The sequence below is a fragment of the Canis lupus genome, chromosome X, assembly GCF_048164855.1.
Source record: "Canis lupus baileyi chromosome X, mCanLup2.hap1, whole genome shotgun sequence".
Lineage (NCBI taxonomy): Eukaryota > Metazoa > Chordata > Mammalia > Carnivora > Canidae > Canis > Canis lupus.
The window spans coordinates 33,858,614-33,872,706 of NC_132876.1; the positions used below are offsets into that span (position 1 = coordinate 33,858,614).

The 14,093-nt window shown below is 36.6% G+C and overlaps 1 protein-coding gene across 17 annotated transcripts in view; it reads left to right on the plus strand.

The window, feature by feature from the left end:
* KLHL13 (kelch like family member 13) overlaps window positions 1-14,093 on the plus strand; it is a 210,756-nt gene that overhangs the window by 161,283 nt on the left and 35,380 nt on the right. For all 17 annotated transcript variants that reach the window (XM_072818202.1, XM_072818197.1, XM_072818190.1 and 14 more), the window contains one exon: window positions 6,266-6,407. In XM_072818202.1, the coding sequence (XP_072674303.1) occupies window positions 6,294-6,407 (114 nt within the window). In that variant the 5' untranslated portion in view covers window positions 6,266-6,293. The remainder of the gene's footprint in view (window positions 1-6,265; window positions 6,408-14,093) is intronic.

Sequence of the window (14,093 nt, forward strand, 5' to 3'; positions counted from 1 at the left end):
AAAGTCACTATTATATTTGTAATTTCTTTATGTAATGATTCTGTAAATGACATTTTAGTTGGGACAGGTCTTTAAAATATTTGAAGTTTTTATGTTTTTTTCTTTCTTTAAATGAAAATACCAGGCTTATTTTATACGTATTTCATTACTTTATAAGTTGGATTTTTCTTTCTGATTTTTAAAAAACAATTTCTTGTTTGTTTTTTTTTTTTGTAATGGAAGTTGAGTGAGAGAGAATGTGTGTGTGTGTGTGTGTGTGTTTTGTGTATCATTTAGTTTTTGTTTGGGGAGGGTGAAGGAGGATAGTTAAGATTCTAACTTTTGTGAGGTAGGAAGGTTATTAAGATCTTTAGAATTCAATGCAGTATGCATACTCTGAATCTATAGAAAAATCTATGGGGAATAACTCCTACCATCTTAAGTTTTTAATTTATTTCTCAAGGGTGGAAGGAAATACCTTGACAGATTTAGCACTCAAATTCAAATGAGTATGAGAACAGGTGGCTAAATTTCTCTTCCACCTGCCATGCAACTTTATCACAAGAAATGTTTCATTTAGCAAATGCCTCAGCTAGCAGACACTTCTCTGTTTCAGAGCAGAAAAACAAATGGAGGGGGAGTACTTCTTTGAAGAAAACCTTTTTCTTGATTTTCTTTTTAAATTGTGAGTGTGACAACTATGTATTTTATTTTTCTGGGGGATGGGTGGTGGAAAGCATGAGTCAATGCCTTGATTAACCAACCCGATTTGTTATCTTGTTATATATCATTCATGGCTTTCATTTTTGTTCTTTTGTCTTGTTGTTGCTGTCCTTGCATACTAACCCACAGGTGCTGACTTTCAGTTACAATAATATTATTACTCTAAGAAATTATATTTGTATAATGCTTCTAACACTAACTTAGAAACTCCTACTCTTTTGTCACAGTGGAATTATGTTATTAAAATTGTTAATACAACATTGTTGGGGCACCTGGCTGACTCTGCTGGTGGAGCATGTGACTCTTGGTCTTGGGATTGTGAGTTCAAGCCCCACATTGGGTACGGAGATTACTTAAAAAAATGAAATCTTAAAAAAATACACTGATAGGTTTAACCACTTTATAATATAATGGTAGCAAGCAAAAAGAAGTATACTATGACGCTAATTGAAAACTAAATAGAGAAAAGTTAAAGGTGTTATTCATATACTTGTACCTTTGTAGCTTTCTCGGATTCACCCCCCGCCCCAAAAGTAAAAAATATAGGAAAGTACAGAAAACAGTTTGATGACTAGTCTGAGACTCTTGGGCAGCACCTTTTCCCTGTAAGTCACACATTCCTCTAGTATCTTTCATACATAGCTCTCTTAAAGTGCTGTTCTTCATTTGATGGGAGCAGGAAGTGAATATGCCGGTGCATGGGTTGGTGCATAGAACATCTCCGCCAAAAGCAGTTGAGTGTTTCATGTGTTTTCATGCTAGCAATTTCAAAAAGCACTAAAATGTCCCCTTTTCCTCGATGATGGAATCTGACCTCATCTGGCTTTCTGTATAACATGATCTGGTGCTTGCAGTGATAGAAAGAGACTGAGATGGGCATTTCATCATTCATCAAGCTGAGACCTCATTTTTAAAACACAAAAGTACTCATTTCAGTGGATTGGGTGTTATTTTTTTTCTTTTTTTTCTTCTTTTCTTTCTTTCTTTCTTTCTTTCTCTTTCTTTCTTTCCTTTCTTTTCTTTTCTTTTCTTTTCTTTTCTTTTCTTTTCTTTTTTCTTTTCTTTCTTTCTTTCTTTCTTTCTTTCTTTCTTTCTTTCTTTCTTTTCTTTCTTTTTCTTTCTTCTTTCTTTGTTGGAAGACTGAGGCTTTGGAGCCAAATGATGTAATTGTGAGATATTCTTTCCTTTCTCCATTACATACCAACAAACCTAATTGCTATGGTGAATTCCGAGAGTATGGGTTCTTTATAGAACATGTACCAAACTATTAACCTCTACAGAACTATTCACTATAGAAAACATACTTCAACCAGGTTGACAGACCACTCTTGCTGCAGCCTGTCTACCAAGTCAAATGTGTAATACAGAATCCTTCATTGTCCTGGTTCACTATAAACAGAAAAAAAAATGTGTCTGTTCGATGATTTTTAAAACTTAAAAAGATCCATTTGGGTGAACAGTACCACGTAGACAGCAGGGGCTTAATATATGTTTGCACTAGCAATTTGTAAAGTATATCTCAACTCTTTAAGTTTACAGTTTAAAGATGGAAACTTTGCTTTAATTTGCATATTCTGGGATACTCATAAGGCTAAACATTTTTTCTCTGTTAGCCATTTCTGCTTATATCTTTATGAATAGTGTACTCATATCATGTACACATGTTTCCCTTGGTGATTTTAAATTATGGAAATTTTTTAGGCAAATTACAATGTTAGAATCACCCTGTTAGCATGACAAGTGCTTAGACTTTATTTCTTTTGTCTTCAAATAGCAATGCAAAGAAATACCATAGTTTGTATATGTTCAATTTGACCACCTTTGCAGTGCTTTTGGTAAAATGATCAGATAGTGCTTCAGTCCCTACCCTAATGCTCTTTGAAAAAGTAATTGTTCTCTTTGAGCAGGCACAGTTAAAATGATTCGCGTACACTTTGTGAAAGATTGCTTTTGTGCTCTGTGGTTGGTCATTGTTAAGAAAATAAGGTGTGTCCAGTGGCAGTGGGATGGGCTGGAGTGGCCCAATAGCAATATACAGACATCTTTTTCCTAAAAGATTTGATTTCTGAACAGAAAATTGATGAACATACTCTCTTTCATGAATAAATTTATGGCATTGATGACGTGAGACTATTTAGGCAGAGTTTGCTTGATTCATGTAAAAGTGAATCCAAATAAGTCATTGTTTTTGTAGAACTATGAAATTATTATTTGTACATGAATTTACAGAGAACAAAAGCTTTCCTGCACAATTGTCTTATAAACTTCAAAGCCATTATCTACTTATCTACTATAAACACTTGATTGTTCAAATTGTGGGGCTGGAGGAAACAGAGGTATGTTATTGTTAGGTCGTCTTGGAAAAATTAGTGGTAATTAATAACCCTACTGTGTTTCTTACAGCCAACATTAGCCTCATGTAGTCAACACTCAGACTGGGAAGTAATTTAGAACATGAAATTGCTTTAGAAAAATTCTCGTGACTAGGTTAATCCCTCTCTATCAAAGTTTCTCAATCTTGGCACTCTTGACATTTTTGCCTGAATACATCTTTGCCATGGAGAACTTTCCTGTGTGTCGGTGAGATGTTTAGCAGCATCCCACTAGATGAAGGTAGCATGTCCCCCCCTTGTGACAATGAAAAATGGCCCCAAACATTGCCAGACATGGGGAGGGGAGAAACAAAATCCCCTTGGTCCTCTAACCCCTTTCTGAGAACCACTGGTCTTTATATTGCTTTTAACCATATGATTGAAAAATAGTACAATTTTTAAAATGTTGTTTGTTCTTAGAATTACTCAGATAATCATTCCTTTAAGGATAGTTTGATATAATTGTGCTCTGGGCTTTGCTGCAGAGAGATTTTACCTCCTTGCAGTGTTAAAAAAAAAAAAAAAAACAGTGCTCTTCATATCCAGTCGGTAAACTTAATGAAAAGGAGATAGAAGAGAATATTGAATCTGCTGAGAAGATTGACATGGCATGTATTGTTACTGATGCAGAAATAATAGGGAATGTTCTGAATGTTAAAAAGTCAAGGTATGTTGATAAAAAGTCATGAAAAAGACGATTTTAGTGAAGACTTCTTCAGCATTTGGAGTAATTAATTAGAAATCCAACCATATTATCTTGCCAAGAAAGGGTTGCATTTTCACATTCTGCTTTTCAATTTTAGGAGCTAGAGACAAATGACAAGTAAACAAGTTGTTATCTGAGGTTTCTTCAAAAAAAATCAATTTCCAGGGTTTGTCATAGGCACAGTGTGGCTTCAGCTTTATTCCTGTCCCTTTTACATCTGTGGTTCTATAAAAATGATAACTGATGGTCATTGAAAGCACTGAGTGAGAAAGAGATGTCCACAAAAATGAGATTCTGTGTTCATTCAGATGACATATGTTAAAATTCTCATGTACTAGGTTCTGTGCAGGGAATACAGAAAATAATAATACATTCACTTGGATATTTCATTAAAATAATTCTGTGTGAATGGAAATTTTCTGGTTAGGAATACCAATCACGATTAGTCTATTTCCCACTTTTCCCATTGATTCTGTACTTTTAAATGTCTGTCTGCAAAAGCTGTTTAAAAGGGTGTGTGTGTGTATGCTATATGTCATGTATGTAATTCAATTCTTTTTAAGGCTATTTCTGAAATTAGTAGAAGGCTATATTCATTTTCTTCTATGCTTGTTAAAATCTTATTTAAATTATTCTCTTTATTAAATATCCATGAGACTTGAATAAAACATGGTCATATATTATTCATTTTTGGTTATACTATGGCTCTAATATCCTTAAGAAGAATTGATCTCACCCTTGAGGCCAGAACTTTTGCTAATTATTACAGGATTTAAAACCATTTCGTTGATGTCAGGATTCAAAAAGCAGGATCTTAAAGTATGGTATAGTCTTAAAACTTTTTTTCTTGTTCAAACTAATCAACTGAGGTTACAGGTATGGTAGGGAACAAGTGAAAATCTTCATTATATTCGATAGGCCAGAGTTAGAAAAACAATTTGGGATGCCTGGCTAGCTCTTGATCTTGGGATTGTGGGTTCCAGCCCCATGTTGGATATAGAGCTTACTTAAAAATAAAACCTTAAAAAAGAAAAAGAAAGGGGTGCCTGGGTGGGTCAATCAGTTAAGCATCTGCCTTTAGCTCAGGTCATGATCCTGGGGTCATGGGATCGAGCCCCACGTAGGGTTCCCTGCTCAGTGGGGAGTCTGCTTCTCCCTCTCCTTGCTGCCCCCCATCTCTCTCTTGCTCTCTCTCAAATAAATAATAAAAAATAAATGATAATTTTTTAGGAGCCATAAAAAGGACTGGGGAACCTGTAATCAACAGGTCAGTTTGTTTCACAGAAACTACACAAAGCATTTAATAAAATTGGGCCTCAAGTTACACTGAAAACTGACCACCACAGTACAACTTTTTATTATCCCTGAGACTAGGTAGGGAGAGAGACCGAGGGAGAGGGAGTAGCAGGCTCTCTGTTTGCTGAGCAGAGAGCCTGATGCAGGGCTTGATCCTCAGGATCATATCCTGAGCAGAAAGCAGATGCTTAACTGATTAAGCACCCAGGTGCCCCTAAAAAATCATTAACGTAATATATACATGGGCATAGCTTACATTTATTATTTTTACTTTTTATTTCTTGAAAAAGATGGAAATGCCACTAGACTGTAGTGATTTAACAAATAATCCCAAAATGATCAATGAGAGTTACTGCTAGAAAAAATTATTTCACGTGTAAAATTTTTTGTTCAGTTGGGGGTTGATTAGAACTAAAACTAATGGCAGAAGAGGAAGCAGTATATTACTATCGCAGTTAATCTTTGACTTTTATTAATAGGGTCTTTGGAGTTTGGAATCACACTAGACTTAAATTCAAATCCTGACCCAGCTATTTGAATAAATTTATGACCTTAGGTAACTTATTATTAATGTTTTTGTAACTCATTTACCCTACCGTTAATACAAAGGAAACAATAATAGTACCTATTGCGGTGGATTATTTTAAGGAGTATATGACGTCATGTGTGTAAATTTCTTGGCAAGCACCTGATACATAGTGACTGTTCAATAAATGATAGCTATTATTTTTCTTTCTAAAATTAGGTATTCCAAAGTAGTTTTAACTGTGAATAACACAATTTGATGTTATTGTTACTCAAACAGTACAATACCAAAAACAACTACTCTGACATTTAAAATACAAAAATCCTTTGTGAATATCATTTTGAATGAGCTTTTAGGTTGATTTCTCACTTCTAATTGATCTTTTCTGACCTTGAAAAGTTTTTTAACTTTTTAACACACACACACACACACACACACACACATAAAACTATATATATAGTTATATATACTCATATATATAGGTTTATGTATATATAGGTTTATCAGCCTAAAGTACAATGAAACAAAATTCAGGATATTCCATAGTCAAATGATTGGCACTAGTGACTGATTATTTCTGTAAATAATGTACATAATGTCCTTATTGTGGATTATATATCAACTTTTAATTTCCCTTTCCTTCTGGTTTATAAAAATTTTCAGATCTCTAGTGGAAGAGGAAGACCAACACATGAAATTGTCCCTTGGAAGCAGCGAAATGGGTCTCTCATCCCATCTGCAGTCTTCCAAGGCAGGAACCACACGCATCTTTACCAGCAATACCCACAGTTCTGTGGTGTTACAGGTAATCTCAGCTCTCCCTTTTGTAATATTTATTTATTTTTTTTAATTTATTTTTTATTGGTGTTCAATTTACTAACATACAGAATAACCCCCAGTGCCCGTCACCCATTCACTCCCACCCCCCGCCCTCCTCCCCTTCCACCACCCCTAGTTCGTTTCCCAGAGTTAGCAGTCTTTACGTTCTGTCTCCCTTTCTGATATTTCCCACACATTTCTTCCCCTTCCCTTATATTCCCTTTCACTATTATTTATATTCCCCAAATGAATGAGAACATATAATGTTTGTCCTCCGACTGGCTTATTTCACTCAGCATAATACCCTCCAGTTCCATCCACGTTGAAGCAAATGGTGGGTATTTGTCATTTCTAATAGCTGAGTAATATTCCATTGTATACATAAACCACATCTTCTTTATCCACTCATCTTTCGATGGACACAGAGGCTCCTTCCACAGTTTGGCTATTGTGGACATTGCTGCTAGAAACATCGGGGTGCAGGTGTCCCGGCGTTTCATTGCATTTGTATCTTTGGGGTAAATCCCCAACAGTGCAATTGCTGGGTCGTAGGGCAGGTCTATTTTTAACTGTTTGAGGAACCTCCACACAGTTTTCCAGAGTGGCTGCACCAGTTCACATTCCCACCAACAGTGTATGAGGGTTCCCTTTTCTCCACATCCTCTCCAACATTTGTTGTTTCCTGCCTTGTTAATTTTCCCCATTCTCACTGGTGTGAGGTGGTATCTCATTGTGGTTTTGATTTGTATTTCCCTGATGGCAAGTGATGCAGAGCATTTTCTCATGTGCATGTTGGCCATGTCTATGTCTTCCTCTGTGAGATTTCTGTTCATGTCTTTTGCCCATTTCATGATTGGATTGTTTGTTTCTTTGGTGTTGAGTTTTGTAATATTTAAATGGATTTTAAAACTACCTCTACAGTGTTTGTCATAGGGGATGTCAATATGGGGGTGGAGGCGCGAGGAGCATGCATGTATGTGGACAGGGTGCATATGGAAACCCTCTGTGCTTTTTGTTCCATTTTTCTATGAACCTGGAACTGCTCTAAAGAATTAAGCTTATTAATTTAAAAAAGACCAAGCAAACATCAGAGAAGAAACTTGAGGGGAAAACTACGTACATTTCTGATGTTTAAAAAAAAAAATCCCCAGAGTTCATTATTTATTTTGTTTGTATGAAGGAGGTCTTGCTTTGGCCACTTACTTGCAGAATGTTATGCTGGCAACATTGACTTTCCATTTTGTCTCAGCCAACATAAATATAACAAAGTCCCTAGGCTAAATTTTGTAGGTCCTAACTAATGACCTGTTTTACTGTCACCTTTATCATAGTTCTGAAGATCGTATTTATTTGGTGTCTCAACTCACATTGCCAGTTGTAGGTGTGGGAGGATGGATAAGGATGGCGGGATGCAAACACACTGATGGATGTAAGTGTGATAACTGACCTCAAAGGAGAGGACAGAAACACAGTAGAAAGCCCCCCAAAACCATCAAAAACTGCAACATGGAGCTAGTTAGCATAAGAATAAGCAGTCCAAGTACTCCTGGCAGTTGTGAATACTCCCTGACCTCTTTGGGCATTGCTAAATTAGAAACAATATACTACTAGATGATAATCAATGTCTTCTAGACAGTCAAATTATATCAGTGTCCTCTCTAGTAAGATAAAGAAAATAAATTTTTCTAAATGTGTTTTTCAGAGAAATCTCCCCAGGTGAATTTCATGCATATTCCCAGTTAATGACCATTATAGTAAAGCAGTATGTAGTATACAGTGTTTGGTGTGCAGTATAGTATAGCGGAGTAAGAGATGAGTCTTCTGCTTGCTGTGTGGCCTTTTTGTAGCATGTAATTTTTCTGGGCTTTGTTTGTCTTATCTCCAAAATGTGTCTTGACTAGGAGATCTCTAAATTCCATTCTAGTTCCCATCTGTAATTCTATGAGATCATATCTTTCATTATTTTGGTTTGTAATGGGAGCTGGGTTTTATGGTTTGTTGTCCTATGGGTCTCATCAGCAGAAATGCAGAGGGTCAGGAATAGGAGAAGCTTTCCATTCCCTGGCATCTCAATGCTATGTAAATGGTTTAATTGTTGGGTATTCAAGGCTATGGGAAAAGAGAATGAGCGGTCAAGCAGATAGGAAAAGTCTGAGAGGAAGGGGCTTTTTTGTTATATTAAAATAATCTCTCTAAGGAAAAGGAGACTCACTCCTCCATGATACATCTACCCTCTCCATGCACATAGTCATGTGTTAAAGCCAGTGTGTGTGTTCCTGCTAATTTTTAAAATGTGCTTTAAACTAAATAATGGAAGCCACTTTAATGCAGTGATCCAGATTTAGGACAGTGGTCCTCAAATTTTAGTGCAAATCAGAATCACAAGGAGAAAGGCTTGTTAAACAGTGAATGCTGGGCTCCATCCCAGAGTTTTTGAATAACAAACTCAGATACATTTTTAACAAGTTCCCAGGTAATGCTGCAGGACCAGGGAACATACCTTTAGAACGACTGTTCTAGAGACAGGGTCCTTCTTCCACCAAGAAAGATGATGGCCTCTCCCTTTCTCCCTACATATCATATGAAGGTGATACACTAATTGCTTTAATGGGGAAACAGCAGAAGTAGTTTATATATCCATCAACAGGGAAAAACTTACGTAAATTATGTTGTATAGCAGCCATGTAATAGTGTGCAGTCACCAAAGAGGGTGATGTAGATCTATGTGTAAGACTGAAAAGAATATAGTAAATGAAAAAAAGTAACAGGCCAAATATGGCATATGTACACAATGGAATATTATTCAGCTATATATAGGAAAGAAGTATGGCACATGCTACAACATGGGTGAACCTTAAAAACGTTATGCTAAGTGGAAGAAGCTAGTCACAGAAGGCTGTATTTTGTATGATTCCATTCATCCAGAATGGCCAGAATACGGAAAGCCATAGGTACAGAAAGTAGACTAGTTATTGCTTCAAGTTGGAGAGAATGTGAGCATACAAAGGTGCTAAAGGTTCCAGGGCTTCTTTTTGAGATGATGAAAATATCCTAAAATTGACTCTGGATATGGCTGTATGCATTATCTGCAAATGTGCTAAAACCCCACCAAACTCTATGCTATAAGGTGAATTGTATAGTATGTCAATTCTATCTCAATAAAACTGTTAAAGTTACAGGCCAGTATATATTGTATGATCCCATCTTTTGTTAGAAGAACTATACAATATGTGGGGCACCTGGGTGGCACAGTTGGTCAAGCGTCCAACTCTTGCTTTTGGCTCAGGTCATGATTTCAGGGTTGTGAGATTGAGCCCTGCATTGGGCTCTGTGCTCAGCATGGAGTCTGCTTGGGATTCTTTCTCCCTGTCTCTCTGCCCATCCTGCTCATGCTCGTATGTGCCCTCTCTCTTTGTCTCTCATATAAAGAAATAAATGTATCAAAAAAAGAAATAAATATTTTTTAAAAAAGGAACTATATAATATATATACATATATGAATAAATGCACAAGAAAAGGTCTGGAAACATTAGGGAGGCTGGTGAATGTTGCCTTATAACTTTCTGCTTTGTACAATCCTGCACTGCTTAATTTTTTTTTACAATGGAAGTATTTTTGTGTATAACCTGTGTAATTAAAAAAAATATTGTTCTCTTAACTATGGGAAACAAACTGAGGGTTGCCGGAGGGGTTGGGGGTGAGGGGATGGGGTAACTGGGTGATGGGATGAGCAGTGGGTGTGATATGCAACTGATTAATCACTAAATTCTAACTCTGAAACTAATACACTATATTTTAATTAAATTGAATTTAAATGTAAAAATCTTAAAAATCTATAGGTATAGGTATAATTGCTGACAAAACAAGTATGGCAGGGTATTTAGCTATATTGCATTTTTAGTATTGCAATATTTAGCTATATTGCATTTTAGTTCAACCTTTGTTGGTCCAGGCTGGTGGTGGAAGGAATAGTGATGTGAATGTAACTAGAGAGTTCGTATGGAGTAAAGGTGATCTTTCATCAGCTGACTTTTTGTTGTTAGTGTGCTATTTTCCATGGTGACATAGAGCTGCCACTTTATATTGCTATTGCAAAACTTTGCTCTCTTTAAAAGTCAATTGAAAATGATGTTCTCACAAACTGAGATTTCTAAATTGAAGCACTAACAGAGAACTTTTTTCTGGATCTAATCTTAGGTGTGAGGTTGTCAAGGGAACAAGTTGGGGAAGTGTTTAATGTGTAAATGTTATCATTGTTTTCAGATTAGCAATCACACAAACTCCAGCTTCAAAAGGCATTGAAAGTAGCTGCCAGGGGAACAGGCCAATGGGGAGAAACTTTTAAGAAGTCACACTCTCAACAGGATTACCAGCTTCATAACTCTAGTGGGAAGGACACGAGTTTAGACCAAACCTGGAATCCTAATTTTGCCACTAGTTGTGTGACTTTGGGAGCTTTCCATCCTATTAGGGCCAGTTTCCTTATCTATACTATGGGTAAGAGATGTGAGAATTAAATGTGACAATATACGGGAAAGTAAGGTGCATAATAAATAGCCATTTTATTTTACTTCCATGTGAGCCAAACATGGAAAGTATCAGAGGAAATGTTGCTGATCTGAAGTGATGGGTGTGCCACATAAGGCATCCATCTGGTTGGCTTGATCTACTTTTACAGATTAGTCATCTCCGTTAAACAGGCCTTACTTAGCAAACTAGGCTGTCAAGGAAAGTACCTAAAGAATTTTGATACCTAATAGGCTTGGATTCCTAGAACCTAGAACAAATCCCCAGAAAATCCATGATGGAGTTAGCAGTATAGATTGCTTTCACTCAACTAAGGAAGATTAACCAGGGTTTGCTTAAGTAGTAACTGATAGGGGCACCTGGGTGGCTCAGTCAATTAAGCCTCAGCCTTCAGCTCCAATCATGATCCTGGGGTCCTGGGATCCAGCCCCACATTGGACTCACTGCTCAGCAGGGAGCCTGCTTTTCTCTCTGCCCCTCACCCCTCCCCACCCCCACTCATGTGTGCTCTCTCTCTCAAAATAATAAATCTTTTTAAAAAGTAGTAACTGGTAAAATCAAGGATTATCTCATTTTCTTCACTTCTTTAGTGCTACTATAGCTATAATTATTTCTCATGGAAAGCTTCTATCCTTTGGCTTCACCTATTATCCCAGGTTGTCAACTGTTTTCTTTTATGGCCCCATTTTATGGTAATTCGTTGACTTATACTCTTCCTTGGCACCTTTGTGCCTAAAAAATAACAGCTTTATGGAGATATAATTCATATATCATATAATTCAACCCATATAAAGTACACAATTCAATGGTTTTTAGTATACTCACCGGGTTTTGCATATATCACCACAATCCATTGTAGAACATTCTTATCTGCTCAAAAAGAAACCTCCTATCCATTAGCAGTCACTCCACATCTGCTTCCAACTCTTTTGTCAAACCTAAGCCACCACTAATCTCCTCTCTGTCTCTATAGATTTGCCTATTCTGAACATTTCCTACAAATGGAATCATAATATATAGCCTTTTGTAACCAGTTTCTTTTACCTAGCATAATTTTTTCAGGATTCATCCATGTTGTAGTATGTATCAGTGCTTCTTTCCTTTTTACAATTGAATACTATTCCATTGTATTATGGATATACCACTTTTTAAAAAATTCATTCATCCATTGATAGACATTTGGTTTTTTTTTTCCTACTTTTTGGCTATTATCAACTATGCTACTATGAATCTTCATGGACAAGTGTCTGTGTGGACATGTTTTCATTTCTCTTTCATATAGACCTAGGAGTAGAATTGCTGGGTCATACAGCAACTCTGGGCTTAAACTTTTGAAGAACTGCCAGAGTATTTTTCCAAGTGGCTGCACCATTTTACATTCCCACACACAGTGTATGAGGATTCCAATTTTACCATTTTCTTGCCAACACTAATTATCTGTCTTTTCAATTGTAGCTGTACTAGGAGGTATGAAGTGTTATCTTGTGGTTTTGGGTTGTACTTCCCTGATTGCTAATGATGTTGAGCATCTTTTCATTTGTGCTTATGGCCTTTTGTATATCATCTTTGAGGAACTGTCTATTCAGATCCTTTTCCCAAGTTCTAGTTGGGGTATTTTTTCATTCAGTCATAAGAATTCTTTATATATTCTAGATACAAATCCCTTATGAGAACATGATTTGCAAGCATTTTTGTCCTAGCACCTTTGGTCTTACAGCCCCTTGCTGTTTTGTTGTAGCTACCTTGCCAATCCCATATCCTTTATCATTTCAGTCATATGCTCTTTGCTTCTGCTTAACCTTAGTAGAGTTAATAGGACAGGTGGTCAAGGGAAACACCTGGAAGACTTCTGACTTTACACTATTCTGTAAACACTTAAGTGTTTGTACCTGTTTCCTGTTCTTGAAATGCCCTTTTTTTACTTTTTGTTTCTAGTAAATCCCTGTTTATTCATAATTATCCATCTTAAATTATAAGTAATAGAACTGGGATTCTAGTTTTGCCCTAAAAGTCATGTGCTTTCCACTACAGTTATATAACGGGTAATCCTGCAGAGTGAGACTTCTTAAAACAGTCACTCCCCATTGGCCTGTTCCCCTGACAGCTACTTTAATTGCCTTTTGAAGCTAGAGTTTGTATGAACCAGGCAGAGTTAGTGGTTTCTTCTATTCCTTCCTCTTAGCACTTGTGTTTTTTTTTTCAAAAATTTTATTTATTTATTCATGAGAGATACAGAGAAAGAGGGAGGCAGAGACACAAGCAGAGGGAAAAGCAGGCTCCCTGTGGGGAACCTGATGTGGGAGTTGATCCCAGGACCTGGGATCCGGCCGCCATGACCTGAAGGCAGACACTCAACTGCTGAGCCACCCAGGCATCCCTTAGCCCTTGTTAATATGACTTAGTGTGATTCACAACATCTAACTTGTTGTTTCTCTGTGCCTGTGATCTAGTGCTCTGGGGTACGTGGCAAATGCTTGATAAGTGCCCATTATTAGTATTAGTATTGTAATATTTATCATTTTCATGGAAAGAAATAATACCTTTAAAGAGCATAGCCCGTTACCTGGCACAGAGGAAGTACTCAGTGCTTTTCACTACTATTATTAGTATTGTTGGCAGAATCAGTGAATTTGGATGACAGTTATAGTAACTTTCATATATACTTGCCTCATTGATACTTTAAAAATATGGTGAAGTAGAAAAGGCAAGAATTATCATTTCCATTTTATAAGTTAGGAAACTGAAGTTCAGGGAGGTTAGGAGGCTTGCCCAGATCACAAAGCCAGGAAGTGACAATAACTAGGACTTGAACACAGGTTTTCTGACTGTGGATTTGTTTTTATAATCTGTTTTTGTCATTTGTTTCTCCTAATCTTGCTCTAAATTGTATTAGCTATTTAAATATAATGTCTGTAAATATTAAGTTTTGACTGTAAGTGTAAAAACATGTATTAACAGAGGCTAACAGATCATTTGTTGTGAATAATAAAGATTTTATTCTTTTTTAAAAGATAATTATGTATTTATTTAAAGCGAGAGAGAGAGAGAGAGAGAGAGAGAGAGAGAGGAGGGGAGGGGCAGAGGGAGAGAGAGATCTTAAGCAGACTCTGTGCTAAGTGTGGAGCCTGATGCAGGGCTCGATCTC